The sequence below is a fragment of the Bos grunniens genome, chromosome 17 (assembly GCF_055505025.1).
Source record: "Bos grunniens cultivar Pamir isolate PY7600 chromosome 17, Bosgru_T2T1.0, whole genome shotgun sequence".
Taxonomy (NCBI): Eukaryota; Metazoa; Chordata; class Mammalia; order Artiodactyla; family Bovidae; genus Bos; species Bos grunniens.
The window spans coordinates 69,351,289-69,370,254 of record NC_141181.1 but is presented as its reverse complement, the minus strand read 5'-3'; the positions used below and the strand labels follow the sequence as shown (position 1 = coordinate 69,370,254).

Below are 18,966 nucleotides of genomic sequence, written 5' to 3'. Positions count from 1 at the left end.
GGGACAGGACAGCTAGTGTCAGGACCTAATCCAAAATGAAAACATGGGCCCCTTATTATAGACAGTAGGAATATATTTGGAACTGCAGTAGAAGCGCATTAGACCAAGACAAGGCCCTTCTGAGCCCTGTGTGACTGTGGAGGCTGTGCACACAGAATGTTCTGGGTCCTAGTGGGGGGAGAGGGAAGGGGTTGGGGGAAGACTCCACCCTGAGGAGTTCAGCACACAAGCAGCTCCTCCCCAGGCAGAGCCTCTGTAGCGGAGGGAGCTTCAGGAGAGGCCTGAGCAAAGCCCGGGGGCCCAGGGCCAGCATCCTCTTGGTGGGCCTCCCAGCTCTGACCTGCCCGAGGTGAGGTAGTAGAAGGCTGGAGGCTCAGAAGAGAACAGGGGGCCTTAGGACAGTGGGAGGAGCGGCGGGAATGGGTGGAGAGAACACTGGGATTGCGGCGTGGAGAGGGAGTTTCTAGGCATGGGATTAGCCTGGTTTTATATCAAATTTAGATGATGTTTTTTTTCCCCTCTAAACCTTTATCCTTCCCCTCATCCTCCACCGCAGTAAATGATCCAGCGGGTCAAGGCGGAGCCTGCAGCACGTCCTGCCCCTCTGCCTCAGCAGTGCTCGCTGAGTCCTGTCACTTCCCCTCCAGGTCCCTGCTGGGCCTGCACGTCTGCTTCTCTCTGGATCCACTGAGGCCACCACCACTTCTGGCCTTGTCTGTGACAGCAGCCGCCTCACTGCCTGGCTTTTGGATCACCAGACTGGAGTTTGAGTCTGCATTCTGCTGCAGGTTAGCTGAGCGACCTTGGATAGGGCTCTTCAGCTCGCTGAGCCTCAGCTGTTTCATCTGTAAAATGGGGTAACACCTGTCTTAAACAATGGTGGTCTGGACAAAAGGGGCTTAGCACATAGTACGTGCTCAACGAATTGGCTTCTTGTCTCCCTCTTCATCCCTCAGACCCTGGTTTACACACTGCTTCCCTAGGGACCTCTCCTGACTCGCTGCAGTTTCCCACAGACCCCTAGACTGCTCCGCAGCGTTCTCTCACTTACCCGTCTTGTCAACAGTCTTCTCCGTGAATACAGGGTTCTGGCTTTCTCTGCCTCAGCTACTGAGGTGCCTGACATGAAGTAGGGGTTCGTTTTTTGCTATGTGACTGCTCTCCCTGTACATAATCAAAGGTTTCCAGGCGTGGGGAGGTCCCTGTAATGTTCCCCCACCAACTCCAGGTAAGTGGACAGATGACCACATTATATAAACAAACTGGAAACCAAGAGTAGCCCACCTGATTTACGTTAGACCTAGGGTGCTGGGGCAGCTCATCATAGCAGACCCCGTTCATGGGCAGCAGACCTGGGTCAGGTAAGACCCACTCAGGGCCAGGCTGCTGCAGCCAGGAAGCCAGTGCTCCAGGCTGACACACTCCCTGGGAACAGTCAGGCTGGGCAAGCCCACCCCTGGGGGGAGTGACGGCGGCCCTCCGCTCACGGACCCAGGGCCACCCAAGCGGTTGAGCCAACGCTGCTCCTCAGGCCTTGACAGCTCCCCACTGAGGCTGACCGATCACGGGAGAGGTGTGCACGCCACGGGGTTGATGCCCTGAGAACCCCAAGGTATGGAGGGACTGGGTGGTGGTTTTACCTTTGTAAAATAACATGACTAGAAAAGTACGTTAAAAATCTGCAGAGGATGATGAGTTATGAGATGAGCAGTCGTGAAACCCACCACTGTCCAGAAGGTCACATCCTCTCCAGCCTCTAGAGATGTCCAGGGCCCTGGCTTTTGTAGTTACCATGTCTTTGCACCCGAAATAACACTTTTGCCTGGTTTTGAACTTTTAAAGAATGGAATCATTCAGCAGATAATTTCCTTTTCTTCCATTTGGTGTTACATAGATTCATGCATGTGTTTGTGTATGTAACTAGCTCCTTCACTCTTGCTTCGTTATGCTCTGCAAGTGAGCATTTCAGCCTGTTTGTCCCTTGCCCCGCTGGCGGACACCGCGCTGTTTCCGGCTCGTGTGCTTTCACAGCCTTCGGGTGAGGCTGTCCTGGAGGACTCGCCAGGGTGACGGGGGTTGGAGCAGAGGTGGCGGGGGAGAAGCAGGAGCAGCCGTGGGCACAGCGGTGGGCAGGCGGGAGGGACTCCCGGCCTAGAGAGGGCTGTGGAAGCGGGGCGGGCGGTGCTGTGGAAGGAAGGGTGCCAGAGGGCCCCTCCGGAAGTTTACCCCTACTCGGACTACGGAGTGCAGCTCCCCTCTGAGGGCAGGGGTTCAACTCCCCCCACCTTCTGTACCTGCTGTCTGAGCCCACTACTCTGCTCCCTAGGGGCACCTCTGGTGGCTCTCCTTTCTAAAAATGGGCAGACATCAAGAAGTTTGTATTTGGGAAGTTCAGGGGTCGCCACTGCCCAGAATGGAGGTGAGGCACCAGCACGGCGGCCTGTGGCTCAGCCCTCACCTGCCCTGGAAGTGAGGCTCCTGGGCAGGGCCACCCAGCCAGAGAAGCTGTCCCCGGTCACACTCCCCCCCCCCCCCCCCCCCGCCACAGTGGCTGGATCGTCGCTAGTTCACACTGGGGACCACCCTGGCTAGAGGTGGCCAGGAATTCTGTGAGCACTGAGAGCCCGACACGTCCCCCTTCTTCCTCCAGTTGGGCAGGTCAGGCGAGAGACGTTCCTTGCCCTGGAGCAGGCCGGATGCCTAGCAAACAAGAAGGGTTCCTGCCCCCTCCAACTCTGGACGACATGGGAAAGCAGGTATGGGGGGGACTCCGGCAGAGCATAAGTTCAAGTGTGCGCTTTCAGGATGCTACCCCCCCAGGCTGCATGGCAATTAACTCTGTAAAACACGACTATTTCCTCATTGGTTCCTCCACAGCTTTGTGGGTTAACCAGACAAACTTCCCCACAGAGGAGAATCAGAACAGACTGGAGTGGTCAGAGCCACAGCCTAAATCACCGAAAGAGCTAGAACACAGGTCCCACGATCTCTGGATCAGGGCAGCACAGACCTACACAGGCACAGGCCTAGGCAGACACCCAGCTCTGGCTTCTTCAGGCTAAGAGTTGTCTCAAGCCCGATGGAGTCGGTGTCTGCTGCCACTTACCAACGAGTGCAGCCCCTGGCCAGTGAGGACTCAGAATGAGGTTCAGGAACAAGTGAAGCGCTGCATGGCGGGCGGTTTGACTATCAAAGGCTGAAGAGAAGCTCTCCGGAAAACCGGAGAAGGCCTTGACTAAAAACCACCCTTGTGGCTGACTGGACTACGGAAATCAAACATGAAACCATGTCCTGTGTACAATCACATAACTTTAGGACGGAAATATGTATATATAAAATACTCAAGAATTAGCTCATAGTTGCAGATACACTCTTCTAATAGATACTTGTTCCAATCAAGCCTTTTTCACTGTTTACCATGTGAAACTCTGGTCTCTGTCCACAGTGGGTTAACTCTAAAAGGGCTTTCCAGGTCCCAGTTCTTTCTGGATAATGAGGATCTTTTATCCGCCTAGTCTTCCCTAACAGACGGCAGTGCCAGAGACAGAAATGCCACATTATCTCCTGGGATAGGGATGCATCTAAGTCACCGAAGAAGGCTGTGCAGAACCACCGGTCTCATTAGTTGTTAAAAAGAGCGAGCCAGCTGGTATATCCAGAGCTGTCAGAAGCTAAGTGTAAGCTGAGGTTTCATTTAGGGCCGCAGAGATGAAGGGCAAACAGGTGACTTCAGACACCCAGGCTCTTGTCCTCAGCTTTTCAGGCCTTGGCAGTGATCTCCGAAAGTCTAGAGGGCTTTGGAGGGCAGAGCTACGGAGCACATGAGAGGCAAGGGTGATCCAGATGTCCAGGTAAGGAGAAGCAAAGGATTCGCCCCCTTGCCCTCCCTGCCTCAGGCAGCGCACAGGAGCCGTGGGCAATGGCTTTAGCTGCCAAGGTTCATTCCTGCCTAGTGTGGCTCAGAACTTCTTAAGGCGGGCAGGGCTTTGGGGAGGAATTCAGCTACCGTCTGGAAAGAGGAGGTTAACTTCCTACCTGGACGTGGGGGCGAGGAAGGCAGAGTGGCATCAGGTTCGCAACTGCTGCAGGCTGACTGGGAAGGAACTGCGCCATCCCCGCGCCTTAGACCCGGTGCGCAGAGGACTGGCGACAGGCCCGGGCTGCAGGCCTCCTGGCTCCGCCCTCCTTCCAGCTGACAGGACTGGGTGAGCAGGGTCCTAGGCCCTGAGAACTAGTCCCTTGGGCTGATGCCTCGGGCTGCACAGGGTGTGCACGTGAGGCGGCCTCGCACGCTGGCTCGGGAACAGCTGGAGACATGGATGGAACTGTTGTTAATAAAGTACCTTGATTTATACAAGTCTCCAAGGAAGCATGTGTGGAAGCAGAGCCAACAACTGAACGTCAGGAACACCAGCACCACACAGGAGCAAGGACAGGACAGTATGGCACAGCCCCGAAGGCCAGCTGCAGCGGCAGAAGAGCCAGCAGGCACGGCAGGTCCTTGGGGACCCCAGAGAACACACATGTTGGGCACAGACGTCTGAGGCAGCAGCTGGCTGGTCCATCAAGTCAAATGAAAGAACAGAAATGGCACCCAGGTCGGGTCCCCAGGGCTGGCAGAACTTCAAAACTGGGAGCCGCCCCAGTAGTGTGTGTCAGCAGGTACCAGCAATCTAAGGGGGACTTGAAAGACCTCCAGCTCTAGGGGATGGCTGTCCCACAGGCAAAGTACAGCAGAGGAGCCATTCATAATTAACTCAGTCTGTTTTAATTTGGGTGATGAAGCCTTAAGTATGTTCACCCACCCTGGGCTCCTCTGGCATTGGAGATGGCAAGGAGCATGAGCTGAAGGTAAGGTCGTCACTCTCTTGCAACCTTAGGCTCACCTGCTAAGTAGCAGACACAGCCTGGCCCAGGCCCGTGCCTCAGACATCTGCGCTGCTTAGAGGCAAGGCCCCCTCTCCCTCCCCTGCTGTGCAGCCTGCAGAGCCAGCTGCTCTGTGTAGCTCCTGGCTTGTGCAGTCTTCAGTCAGAAACCTAAACCTCGCCAGCTGTTCAGCAAACTGAGGCCACCTCAACTCCAACAAGCAGTTTTTCTCTGGCCCCTCTTTCCCATTGCTTTTATAGGATTCTAAGGCAGCAGTGCACCTCTAAGGCAGACCTGCATCCATTAAAATACATCAGTATTTAAAGTTCATAGACGAACTCTGAAGTCTTCGAGTAGTGACAACTGCACGGTATTGTAAGTAAACTTAGACCAGAATGTCACCTCTGTAAGGTGGAAGACCCAGGGCAGGGCCAGCTGTCTCCCAGGTTTAAGGCCGGTGAGACAGGAGCCTGTCTGGCCCTGATCTTTCCCAATGTCCTCCAGCAGTGGAAGTCACCTTGATTCATGACAGGGCCGGGGAGCACTTACCAGGTCCTCATCATCGACCCAGCCCTGCGGCCAGTGCTCCACTCCAGCTGAGGAGGTGCTCAGCTGGCCCAGGCTTGTGGGCTCAGAAACCCCAGAGTCTTTACACCAAATAACTGGTTTTGAAACTGGCTTTTGTGGCAGCACCTCAGAGGCTCCCTGCACTCCCTCACTCCAAGTGTCATATTAAATAGTGAAAATCATCCGTAACAGGTACGCTCAGAGACAAAACACGCATGGCTTAGGCCGCTGGAGCCCTCAGGTAAGGCTTCCAGTTTCGTGCTTGTGAGGGCTTCTTGGGTCGGTGCTGGGGTCACCACACCTGGGTGCTAGTGGCTGTCACCACGTGTAATTTTAGTGATTATAACCTTTGGGTGTTTCTCACCTGATGTATGGAAGATAAGGGCTGAAAGCAGGTCCTGGATAGTCCTCTCTTAATCCTTTTTTCAAGCATCTACTTCAGTTTTGTCCATAACCAGAGACTGCAGACAAGCTGTAACTATTTGCACTTACATAGATAAAAATCAGGTTTTTTCCTCTATACCATTCCAAATAAAAACAGATATGAATTGGACACTGAGTTCACAACTTGCATTAGTCAGAAATGCTTCCCCACCCTGACCCCTGCCACCCCACTGATTTTAAGACATTATGACTTGAATTTAGTTCATTCTGTTAACATTGTTCTTAGGTACTTGAAAGGTTAAAAGAAAAAAAAAACTGGATTATATATAATATCAAAACTTTTTGATTTTGGTACCAGGGATCGGAGGACTTACAGTTTAAGCCTTTGTGTAGTGACTGCTAGGCTCATCTCCAAGATTTCTGATTTGGCTAATCCAAAGAGAACCAGGTTAGAATAACTATTTATCTAAGGCTGCTTTCTGGAAGCCCAAGAGCTCGGAAGGGAAGGCATCAGGAGAGAATGTTTTATTTACATTTTGCTTTCACTGGTCACCCTGGATCAATCTTTGCTGCTCCCTGAATCTCATTTTTCTCAACAAAGCATCACAAACTCAAAATGGATTAAAGACCTAAATGTAAGACCAGATACTATAAAACTCTTAGAGGAAAATATGGGCAGAATTGACATAAATAGCAGCAATATCTTTTTCAGTCTATCTCCCAGAGTTATGGGAATAAAAACAAAAAGGGGACCCAATTAAACGTGAAAGCTTTTACACAACAATGGGAATCACAAACAAGGTGACCCACAAGGGATTAGTCACCCAACAGCTCATACAACTCACTAACAACAACAAAAAAACCCAATCAAAAAATGGGCAGAAAACCTAAACATTTTCCCAAAGATACACAGATGGCCAACAGCCACATTTGATATTTGGAAAAACTAATACAATTATGTAAAGTTTAAAAATTAAAAAAAAAATGCTCATCATTAATAATGATTAGAGAAATGCAGATCAAAACTATTCACAAAAGAGAAACAGAATGAGTGTATGGTTCCCAGAGGGGAAGGGTGGGGTGGGGCGGGAGAGGATAGTTTGGGAGTTTGGAATTCACACGGACACACTGCTGTTCGTAACACAGATAACCAACAAGAACCACTGTAAAAAGTAAAACCAGGAGGGTGGATTAAATCAGTAATTTTAATCATCCAAACCCTTCAAATCAGATCTTAGGTGGAAGCCCAATATTAAAAAGCTGGAGGCTCGCTCCCCACAGAAGAGCATGAAAACCACAAATCTACCCACCTGAGATCCCTTACCCACCTCTAACGTCAGGATTTCAAGTCCCAGGCCTCAGACACAAACGTGGACTCCTGCTGTCCCCTCCGTGTCTCTTGAACAGACTAGGAAAGAGTGGATTTACTCCCGGCACCTCAACACTGGCCACACGACTGACTAGCGAAGCACAGTGCAAGGGGCTGAACAACTGTGGGTGAAAATGCTATCTCCTCAGTTTACACACTCACTCAGTCTACAGCAGAGCCAAGGCTGTTGCAGTAGCAGGTACTGCTTTCAGCAGCAACAGGGTATTTAACCAGGATCCAAGCCTCAGGGGTTACGATTTGCATTTAGAAAAAAATCTTAACACCAGTCTGGAAGCAGTTAAGTCAGTTTTAAAAGCCGATGTAAAATTTCACTGAAAATACAACTGAAATGCCAACTGCCGTGAGCAGTGTTAACAGAAGCTAAGAACATGGATATGATAGAAAAGACAAAGTGATAAAATACAACAGCATTTAAAACCTTTGTTAATTCCTACTTCAGAGGGTACCCTTTCCCCTCATGGCTCTGACCAACTGCCTAACCTAGAAGAGCCCCATTTGACCAGGGAGGCAGCTGGTATCCGCACAACAGGCAGCAGACGACTCCAAACAAGGGTGAGGACGCAGGCAGCACTGCCGCGGTGTACCGGGCCAGGGAGACCGTCTCGAGGAGTCAGAGGCTGGGGAGCGGAGCCGCTGCCTCTCACACTAGAATTCTAGTCCTGCCCTCCAGATAGCTCATCAGTGAGCTCCACTTAGAACAAATGCTCTTAGATGATGAAATCAAACAGCTGGACCCCTGCCATGGTTTCCAAACTCCAAGTGGAGAGTCAGTCATTTTGCTGCACAGCCCAGGCCCGCCGTCATCTGCTGTTAGCCGCACCCTCAGCAGACGCGGCATACCGCTACACGGGAGGGTTTCAGTGGCAGGGCATCACCCAGCCTTGTGGGCCAAGTCAGGTGTATCAAGCCAAGTGGCCCGAAAACTGTATTCTAGGGTTTACTCTCTACTCCCATTTTGATTTTTTTTTTAAATAGCTGGAAGTTTAACAGATGCTCTGGGAGCATTTTGTTCATTCCCCTTTAAATGTGCCACAGTATTTCTTTAGAATATCATTTGCTAATATAGAAATAAACAATGAGCATTTTAGCAAAATCAATTTTCTGTACACCTTTACTAGGAAGTCTTAGTGGATCACTGCACTCTATCATTTTTTGGACTGGGATCGAGACCAAAGTACAGAAAGAAGGGAAATACTAAGAGACCCAGGAAAGGCAAATCTGGAGATGAGGATGACAACCTGGCACCTCAAGGTCACCTTTAGAGCTCCAGGGCTCAGAGATCAAATATCTCCGAGTGAGGAAAACTGGCCGTGTCCTCGGATAACCAACTCCTCCACGTACAGCCTCCCTCATGGGGCACTTCCTTGCCTCCTGCCCACACTGTGCAGGTCTTCTCCATCTTCCTAACGCCAGCAGTTCCCCATCTATGGCCCCAACAGCTTTGTTAGACTCTACCAGTATTTCTAACTTACCAAGGGCTAAAGCATTAGCCCTCAGGAATGGGAGCTCTGTGTGGACACACACTCAGGTTTTCACAAAGTGGTCTAAGCCCAGACTCAGCTCCCTGATGGACTGAGGCTGCTGAAGCGGCACCTTCCCCCGCACACAACTGCCACACGGCGCACACAGATCTCAGACTGGAACCAGCTGGAGTGTTTAAAAGTGTGTGTGTACTTTAAGCAGTGAGTACATCCAGAGAGTGACCTTGGGAGGCTCTCAGGTCGCTCATTGCAGGCCACTTGTCAAGAGCACGCAACTCACCTCAGATGTAAGGCTGGTGACCCCAGAGTTGGGCACTAATCGGTACCTACCCTCCCTTGGGAAGAACTGCACCACGTTACGTCCTTCAGAGGCCCGAGGGACAGGAAGGGTGCCCAACAGTGACATGGGAAAGAAAATCCCTCTACAAAGAGCAGGAGCGAGTCAGGAAGTGACAGGAAGCTATGGCCTTCCTGACTGGTTACAGATCTAAGAGGCGGAGCTTCCTCCCTCTTGTGGGAGGAGGCAGGAGGCCTCTAGGTATGCACACGGTCCACTCACATCCAGTTTGGTCTCCTCTGCCCCAAGGATTCTCTGCCAAGGTCAGGCAGAGGCGAGGTGCTTTCTGGCCGCAAACCCCCTTCAGTCTCTGCTGTGTGCAGGCCTCGGTGCTCACCGCCACCGCAGGCGCTGCTGATGCTCCTTGGTATGTGGGGTGAGGGGCCGGAGCACTGGCTGACATTAGAGTAACAACAGAAAAAAAGAGCCTGGAGGACAGAGGTAGTTTTAATTACTGTTGACACTCAGTTCTTCAGATAAGGAAGAATGGCCGACTGTTACGATGCTTTGCCTTTTTAACTGTGGAGACCATGGGGCAAAAACCATCAAGGAAATATGCTTCAGTGTGGGCATCACGGTGCAGGCTCCTTGCCAAGGTCTAGAGCTAAAAAGAAATCTAGTTTTCCTGTATCAAAGTTCAATTTCTCAGCAGCACCTCAAATTGCTTCAGTGTCAGAGGGAAATGGGATGAAGGGGAATAAACCACAGGGAGAAAAATCAGAACATGCTAGCAAACGCTACCATGCGGAACACTAAACTTTATTCACTTTATTTATATATTTAACAGTTCTAAAGTATTTACTTCTTGCTTTGACAAAAAATGAAAAATATAGGAGCGCTGATCAACTCCTCTTTAGGAGAAAAGGGTTATATGTACAGCTACGGAGAGTTAAGGTTCCTCCTTTACATACAAAGAAAAATATTAATAAAAAAGTGCTTCATTGATCAAAAAAGGGCTAAGAGCTGCAAGCATTTATTCACACTGTACATCAGACCCAAGAAACCCGTAATCATTACCTCTTGGCACCTGTCACTAGGAACTGCACAATCTTCAATTAGACTGATTTCTCCCAACCTGCAAGGCCTGACCACACAGAGTGTGGAGGAGAACTTCACCCTGTTTCACTCAATGCAAATTCTGAGCAGCCTGCTGCCACTGGAAGGTCAGCCGTGCTCAGGTGCCCTTGGCTTTGCCTGGACTGATAGCTCCAGGGAAGGCTTCGGGCCAAGTCTTAGCTACACCCAGGAGCCACCTTCCTGAGACACAACTTGCCCTTCGCCAGGGAGCTGCTCCCAAAAGGTCGGGAGAGTTCCCAGGCCATACCCCCACTGCTCACCACAATCCGCCCAGTTACCGGTTAGCAGCTTTTTGCAGCACCGAGCATGGCCCTTCCCCAGGGAGGGATGGCAGGCACAGACACGGACACCGAGATCACAAAGCACAAACCTGAACTCTGCCCCACCCTTCTCCGTACCCGCCTCCACCACAAGTCCTGATTAAGGCTCTTTGAGGGCCACATCAAAGCTTGCTGAGGAGAGGTGCCTTGCATCTCCGATGGGCTATGTCCCTTCTTTAAGGAACCCCGCAGTCACCACGTCGCCCCTCGCGGCTGACAAGCAGCACAGCAGCAGGGCTGGGCTCCAAGGGGCAGTGGAGGAAGGCTGGTTCTGTGGGACACACTTGCCTCTTCCAGACGCTTGCACTCCGAAAGACCGATTCTACCCCTCAAGGGGGAGGTCCAGGATTGTTTGGGAGTGGGGCGGTTCGGGAACCCTGAGTCTGGACTTCCCTGTGCTGGCCGAGGAAGAGAGTGTTTGGGGGACTAGGCCTGGGAGGGGGCTTTGAGGCACTCCCCGGGCTCAGCACGCGCTCCGGCCTTGACCGCAGCAGCGGGGTGCTGTGCTTCGGCCGGTCTGACACCTGGCGCCCAAGGGTGGGAAGCGCTGCTGGCCTGGCTAAGGGGGCCGACCACTGACAGTGAGGGGAGCCCAGACACCTGGGTCCCTTAACAAGATAACAAGAGAATCCCGTGGAAGAGGAGATGCCAGCCAGCCAGGGCCAACCCTCTCAGGGCCTCCAGAGGGTGCCCCCTCCCAACCCCACTCCCATTCCTCTGCCTGTGGGGGGACTGGCCCAGCCCCTCTGCGGGGGAGAGGGCACGGGGGCACTGCTCTTAGGGCAGATGCTCTTGGCGTCCTCAGAAGCAAAGGTTTCCCCTTGGCTCTGATGTGGTGGTGTTAACGAGGATCGGTCACAAATGGCAGTACCGGCGTTATTCCCCGCTGTCCAGCTCAGGCCTCCACTCCTGACTGAACCAGCCTCCTCCCATCCTGAAGAACAAAGCACTGCTCAGCACTGCTTGACAGCTGGCAACCTCTGCTCTTCCATCAAAATTAAAAAAAATTTTTTTTTTTTTAAAGACAACCAGGGTACTTTTCTCTTTTTTGGAGGCAGGAGGAGGATAGAAAATGTAGAGAAAAAAAACGCAGGGGTGGGATGGGATGGGAAGAGAGGACTCAAAGCACAACCCAGCGGCACACCCCAAAGGGCTGCCATTCTGCACAGCTGGTTCACGCCCCCATTCCAAAGCACACGGGCCTCTAGGTCTGCCCAGGCTGCGTGGGCCTGTCGGGAGCAGCTCGGCCTCCGCCTGCCCCAGGTCACGCAGCTTCAGTTTGAAGTGGCAGCAATGGGCTTATCCAGTTCAAGGTCAATGCTGGAGCTTGTGGGATGCAGGCTGCTATAGCAAGACTTGCACACTCGACTAGGTTCAAAGAGCTGCTGGCTGGGAACTGGAACCTTCTGGTTACAACAACTGGAGCAGAATACGTTCCCACAGTTCCTTGAGATGAGAAAAAACAAAAACAGTGTTAGTGTCAGCAGCAGAGACAGGCTGGGGAAACCAACTTCAGAAGACAGAGCTTCCCTGTATGCAACTCAGATGTGCTGGAGACTGGAGACTCCTCTACACCAAACACTCTGGTGGGTCTGACCCAGGAAGAAGCCAGGCAGGGAAGGGAGCCCTCCCGAGCACAGTTGCACACCACTTTCACTTTAGGGTCCAGGACACCTGGCTGCCTTACCACTATGGCTCAAGGTTACCAGGTGTCAGAAGACACTGCTCAACAGAGATCCATGAAAGCAAATGGGCCCAGGGCGGAAGGCAGCTATTAGCTCGATGGCTGAGTCTTGGTCCAGGAAAACCCTGTGGCCACACCCACCTGAGCAATGGCCTCTGTGTAGCTTGAGATCATAAAGAGGCCAGGGACCAATTCGATTGGTCTCTGAGCCGCTCAGATGAGAGAAACCTCCGGCCCACCTGGGGAGTGAGGAGCCCGTGCCCAAAGGCTCAGAGGCAGTAACACAGAACAGGCTGCTGCCGTCTAGGACTGCTGTGCTGCCGGCATGCGAAGCCAGGAGACGAGCAACCAGTGCCACATGCTCAGGGTGAGAGGACAATGCAGATGACCACGTGTGCACACACACCCCCGATTAGACAAGAGTCAGTCACTCCACTCGTGGGTCACTCTGCTGCCCGCATGCATCTCCAGGGAGTATCCGCTCTCTAAAGGCCTGAATGCACCCTGACCTCTCACCCTTCCTACGTTTGAAAGCCCAGCTCTGATGCGTGTGTGCAGCATAGGTGTGTGCACACCGAAACAGATGCCCTGCATGGCCTCCAGGAAGGGGAACTGGCAGAGGCTGAGGTTATGCTCACCTTACAGCCCCACTCTGGGGAGGCCCTAAAATCAACCCCAATAAGCCCAACAGGAGACTCCAAGGAGTCTGATGCAGCCCTCCAATGACGTGGGGTCAAAAGCTAAAGGGGAGCTCCTCCTCAGCCAGCATCACTCACGACCTTCTCCTTTATGCTCCTCAGAAAGGAAACCCACCGCTGGATTAAGGACCACTTAAGCACGAAAGAGAATGCTGAATACGCTTTGCGGATGAAAGAATACCACAAAAGGAAAGGGGCAATGAAAAGAAAGAAGGAAAACCAACACACAAGACTTCATCCTCTGGAATGCAGTGAGTAATTCACAACTGTTTCTGAAAAGCATGTATCAGTAAGAACCTGTGGTTACAGAGAGAAACTGCCTCAATCTATTTCTGAATGTGTACATTTATTTCACATACCTGCTGGAATTCAACTCAAAGGCCTGACGTGAATTTGATGAGCTAAAGCTTGTCTATCTGACCTCTCTCAGGCAATCCTGATGGATGCCACGTGGGGTCTTGCCTTGCAGTTTTCAGTGCTAGCAGTTCTCTGGAAAGACCACCTCTGTTCCGTCCTGGGCTCTTTTTTTTTTTTAAGGGGGAAAAAAAAAAAGAGTAGTGATGCCAGTACTATCCTGAAATCTCAGGGAATGACTGACGCACAACTAAGTACCCCTTCTACTGGCCACTTCGCAAGACCAGCCCCTGCTGAAGCACCCCTCTTGCCATCAGCCAGATGGCTTGCCTGACCTGTGCGGTCAGCAGGCGCACCCTGGGCTACAGCCTGACCAGCCCCAGTGGTCTCCTCAGCCAGCGGCTGTGCTGTCCCCACGCCCCCAGCCCACCTGCCTGTGCTCCTGGACCCAAGCTTCATCCCAGTGAGTGCAGAGAGGGGGAACGGGAGCGTTAGTGTGGAGAAGTTACTGTAGATGTGCAGACACCACAGACAAGCTGTTGCAAATGCTCACCACGTTTGATCAACACGATCAGTGTCCCTGCAAGGAGGGGAGAGAGAGCTCAGAAGAGAAGCCAACTAAAGACATTTGGGCTTGGGGTGAGGGCGGGGAGATACACAGTCCTGGAAGCATCATCGTTGGACAGAGAGGTGGTTCTATTTTAAACCAGGTCCGCTCATGCGGGTGAGCTCTGCCACAATTCAGATCAAATCCCTATCCCAGGAACACTGATTATTCTCCAGTCACCCCCCAACCTGGAGCAAAGCATCTGTAGCCACTCACTCTGCAGCCCAGAAAGAAGTAAGAGCCTTGTGGACCAAAAACTGCGTTCTCAGCCAGTCCCACCAGCCCCCTACCCCCAAGGAGTATGAGGTCAGGGAACAGGGCAAGGGGCAGGCAAATGAAGCTCCCTGCCCACAGTAGGAAAGCTCTTTTGCTCACAGCAGCCATGCTTCATGGGAAGCACTTTCACTCTAGGAATAAAAAGTGGTGGTTTCGGTGGAAAAGGGACATCATTTGTACATTTCAAAACTTACTCACAATCACTCTAAAATGGAAGACAGACACCAAATGAAGTTCTGTAAACACTGATTTCACAGGCACAAAAGGTGGGCCAGGGTTCTGAAGACTCCTGGGTCTGTCAGCCAGATGCCCCCATCTCCATCCGCAGGCTCTGCCCCAGCCTCGGCCCCCCCACACCCCGCCTGCCCCGCCACTCCCTCCAGGGGCACCTGCAGTGGTGCTTCCGGCTGGCAAGCCAGAAGGCGCTGTCGCACGCGTAGCAGTGGGCAGCCAGGTGGTCAGGGAGCCAACGGGTCATCTGTAAAACATCGGGGCCAGGTCAGTGACAGGAAATGGGCCATCCAGCTGGAGCCAACGGAGCCATGCTGGGGCAGCAAGAGTCACAAGGACCACACTGGCTCCAGTGGCACCAGCCAATCAGGCCTGATGTCAGCAGTACAAGAAAGGCGTCCAAATCGTTCCCCTCGAGGGGACTCCAAACTCCCCTGAGATCAAGAGGCAGCCAGAGCAGCCTGGTTGCTGTGAGAGCGGGCAAGGCTCTAGTGCAGAGGCACTGAGGAGAGAGGGCTGGCTCGAGTTTCCCTGGCTTAGAAACTCCAGATTTGACGGGAATTCATAGGTGCTGAGACTCAGAGAGGGTGAGTGTGCGGTGAGGTCTTCCCTTGGCTGGGGCAGGGGGGACAGACGATGGGGGTGGAGAAGAACCGCAAAACAGTTGCATGGGTGGCACTCAGAACAGGGGCTGAGCCTGTACCTCCGTGTCCTGTTTATCCACCTGCTCCCAGCTGGCTTCAGAGAAAATCTCTGTGCTGCAGCGAGACAAACAGTTCTGATCCAGATTGCTTTCCGAGTCGGGAATTGAAGTCTGTTGGCAAACAAACACAGCTGAACAGAATGAACCTGGTCTCCTCCCAGAAGAAGAAAGAGCTTGGCAAAGAAGGGAGCACGGGGAATGTGGGCGGGCCTGGGTGTTAGGGCTGCTGAATCTCTAGGTGCCTCAGCCATCGAGAGCTGGGTTGAGCAGGTGCAGAGACAAGGTTGAGCTCAGCTGGAAGAGAGATACACAGATCTAAGGCCAGGTGCAGTGACTCTGGAGTGGAGGGGCAGGCCTTGGGCTCCAGGGAGTGGGTAGGCAGAGGTGACCAGGGTGGAGGTGGAACTCCATGTCGGCTGCTCCAGTGGACCTGCCAAATCTAACCCTGCCACTGACACCTGTGTGCTGAAACAGTGCTTTGGGCGTGTCCTCCTTTCTCTGAAGGACTCTTTGGGAAAATGAAAAAACCAAGTCAGTTTGAAGTGAAGTCATTGGATGAGCCCGCCTTTAATGTACGCTGACTGATTCAGAGCCAGACTCACACCTGTTCTTAATCACGCCAAGTCAGACCCACCAGGAAGGAGAGTGTCTCCGAGACTCTCCCCTAAGGTACCTCCCCTTCCAGTCACCAGGCCCATCTGCACTAACTCCCGACTGTGCTAGAAACCAATCCTCCTTCCCATCTCTACTACCATCACCTGCCACAAGATGGGTACACATATGTTTAAAAAGAACTAAACCTTCCAAGCCACAGCTCACATTACTGGGGGGTAGGGACTAACTGCTCACTAGCTACTGGGGTAGGACAGGCACTGTGACTGGACCGGAATATCTGGTGTTGCTGGACGAATGTCATTCTGCCAGTTCACGCTCTTCAAGGCCTGACCCTCTCTGCGCAGAGAACTGACCAGCCACACAGTGAGTGCGCACTCTCTCCTGCCTCTCCTGTAGACAGGATGCCAGTGGAGGGTGCGCAGGCGGGAGAGAGAAAGCAGCGCACTGCTGGTCACCTGGCGGGGGCGCTCTCCAGCCTCTCACCAGAGCTATTCTAAACCTTTCCGACTGTCTCCGAAATCCGGACAGAAGGGGCCCGGCACAGTGTGCCCATCTCCTGTGCAGCTACGGAGGCACCATGGTGTACTCACCACTTCATCCCCAAAGTCCCCGTTGAAGCGCAGGGAGCTGGTCAGGTACTGACTCTCCAGGCGACTCCTCAGCTCCTGGACTTGTTTCTTCAAGGTCTCCACTTCCTGCTGGTGGCCTGACTCAATCTGACGAAGGCGCTGCTGGATCGTGTCCGTGTACACAGGCATGCCGTCATCGTCCAGGTGGCTGCGGGAAGGCTGCTCAGGGCTGCCAGCGGCCGACGGTCTCCCCGAGTGTCCATGCAGCCACTTGGGGTGCAAGCTCCTCGTGTGTACGTGGGCAGAGCTGCAGCTTGTGGCCGACAGCTGGCGGCTCAGGGAGTCCTTGCTCCTCCCAGTCTCCCCGTTGGCGCAGTGTCCATTGGGGGTGGGATACTTCTGGAGGGTACTAAGCCCTGGGGGCTGCTCCGAGGCCTTATTTTCAGTCTCTGGGGCACCGTTGCACACAAGCCCCTCCTTACATTCGGCTAAAGGCAAGGCACTAGGAGAATGCGCTGGGCTCCGGGCGCTGCCAGGGGAAGTCCTGTGCACCACAGGCCCCAGTTGGGGCCTCTCTGCCAGGCTTCTCTCTGCAGGCCTGGGCTCCACGGCTGGAGGAAGCACGTCCTTGCCACCGAGCCAGCCACTGTGGACAGGGCCAGGTCTATGATGGCCCTGGGGCCCGCTGTCTGACTTCACTTTATCTTCCATTAACATGTCCACAGACCCATCCATGTTTGGTCCTCTGGTCTCAAATGAAACTTGGGAGGGCAGAGAACTTGACTGTGAGGTACCAGAGTCAACCGCCACATCTGCTGAGACAGGAATGACTGCCTCCTCCCTGTCCTCTGCTGTAGCTCCTATCTGAGACGGTTCCATAGGGACCTCCTGGGAACCCTCTTCCCTGGGGGGCTCCTGGAGAGAACTGGGGAGAACACTGTGCCCACCCTGCTCAGGAACACCCTGCGAGAGCCCAGAAAGGCTAGTGCCTGGATGACTCCTTAGGGAAGCCTCCCCCACCTCTGGCTGCTGATCAAGTTCACGGGCTGAGCCCTCGGGGCTCTTACCCCTGCTCCCCTCTTCCAACAGAGCCTCCTCTTTGACCTCCTGCACCCCACTGTGGGCAGGCTCCTCTACCCCACTCTCCTCTTTGGTGGCCTCTTGCAAAATGTTCTCCATCTGCCCCTCAGCTACTCCAGCCGCAACAGACAGCTCGGCACCACCCAGCACTTTGGTCGGTTTCCCCAGGCTGTCAGGCTCCACAGGCTCCTCCCCAGGACCGGCCAGGGTGCTCAGTTCCAGCGAGCGACGGTGCTCCTGCCACTTCTCGTTCAGGCTTGGGTCACTGCTGCGCCGGCTGGCCAGAGGCACTGTGTTGTCGCAGGCGGTGGTCAGATTGTCAAATGATCTGGTCTTTGGTAGCCTAAAGAAAGGAGTTTGGGGGAAATGAGGATCTGAGGTTGTTCTGGGGGAAGTCAGAGCAACAGGTTTTAACGGGCAGTCATTTCCTCACTGGCTCCATTACAGCTACTCAAGGAGCCATGGCATATCTGGAATAAGGCTCAGGCTGCAGGCAGGCAGAGCTCCAGGGTGAGACCTTCTACTCTCAGGCACCCCATGCCCAACACATACAGATAAACTAACACCAAACACGGGTTTAGAAAGACAATCTTCATGATACTTCTGCATTTCTCAATTAGTGGCAAAGGAAGGTAGCGTTGCTGATTTTCTGATAGTACAATATTTTAAATTACTCTATTATTCATCAGTCTGAATTCAATAAAGCTAATTCATAGGTTGCAAAGCAGACTATCATCTGATAAAATCTGCCTTTCAAGTGCAAGATGACAAGTCACAGCAGCGAGGCAGGAGCACAAAGCTGTGGCTGCAACTCAAGCCAGAGGGTCACAGGAACCCAGAGGATGTGCTCCATCACTGAGAAACTGCCCAAGAACAGAGTGGAAACAGTGCCCAGTACTCTTCAGGGATGAGGCTCAAGCTATCCAGAGCCTCAGAGCCCAAAACCTTTACACTTTCCCTAAGAAAACCTCAAGAGCGCTAAGAAAGACGTGTGCAGCCAGACAATGTCAAAATGTCTGACCATCCCTGCATACACCCCAACACAGGAATACACCCAGGAAGGGCCTGAGGACTCGGCATCAGCCGCAGGCTCACCGACTCAGGGGTGGATCGTCGGGGCTGCAGCCTGGGGCTGGGTACGGCGCGCAGCTGTCGTCCACGGGGGTGGACGGGGACGGGCAGGGCAGGTACACTGCACTCCACAGCATCAGGTTGCGCACGTGGCACACAGGGTACAGCACCTGAGGAGACAGCGGGGCATGGGCTTAACAAGTTCCCACAAGTCTGTCAGAAATGTCTAGGAACGAAGGGAAGAGCAAGCACCAAGCAGGAATGCCCAGCATTCCTGCAAGATCTCCAAAAGCCATTACGTGAGTGAATGCACCTATTATCTGGGGCCAAGAGCAGGCGGTAGACATATTTCACCCGAGAGCCTCTGCGGGCATGAAAATCTAAAAATGTTTTTCAAAAATCCATTTCTCATTAGTTATTTCTTAGGTCACCTTTACTCAATGACTGGCTTTCCTCAGCTTAATTTGTTGCTTTTACTGCACAAGAAAGTGAGTCATTCTGCTAGATGGTGATTGTCTGTTCCCTGGTACAAAGCTTGGCTTCAGAACACACTGTCAAACCTGTTTTATAAGATCATCTAAATTAATCATGTGGAAAGGAAGGAAGGAAACTTTCTTCCATACTGCTACTTGTCCAGCAGGCACAGGAGAGAGAG

General features: G+C 52.9%; 2 protein-coding genes across 34 annotated transcripts in view; one reads left to right on the top strand and one right to left on the bottom strand.

The window, feature by feature from the left end:
- The first annotated feature begins 2,696 nt into the window (after positions 1 to 2,696).
- LOC147355742 (uncharacterized) lies at positions 2,697 to 4,676 on the top strand. The gene is made up of 3 exons (XM_086349353.1): positions 2,697 to 2,756; positions 3,856 to 4,205; positions 4,280 to 4,676. The coding sequence occupies exons 1-3, from the start codon at positions 2,697 to 2,699 to the stop codon at positions 4,542 to 4,544; spliced, it is 675 nt and encodes a 224-aa protein (XP_086205479.1). The 3' UTR covers positions 4,545 to 4,676.
- Positions 4,677 to 9,764: 5,088 nt separating this feature from the next.
- The window catches only part of MTMR3 (myotubularin related protein 3), a 133,749-nt gene continuing 124,547 nt past the window's right edge, over positions 9,765 to 18,966 (bottom strand). For 14 of the 33 annotated variants that reach the window (XM_086348657.1, XM_086348658.1, XM_086348664.1 and 11 more), the window contains 6 exons: positions 18,336 to 18,481; positions 16,182 to 17,583; positions 14,977 to 15,087; positions 14,432 to 14,520; positions 13,713 to 13,739; positions 9,765 to 11,869 (listed from right to left, as the gene is read on the bottom strand). In XM_086348657.1, the coding sequence (XP_086204783.1) occupies positions 11,698 to 11,869; positions 13,713 to 13,739; positions 14,432 to 14,520; positions 14,977 to 15,087; positions 16,182 to 17,583; positions 18,336 to 18,481 (1,947 nt within the window). In that variant the 3' untranslated portion in view covers positions 9,765 to 11,697. Of the gene's footprint in view, positions 11,870 to 13,712; positions 13,740 to 14,431; positions 14,521 to 14,976; positions 15,271 to 16,181; positions 17,584 to 18,335; positions 18,482 to 18,966 lie in introns of all 33 variants that reach the window. The other 19 variants (XM_086348668.1, XM_086348662.1, XM_086348667.1 and 16 more) reach the window with 5 other exon arrangements.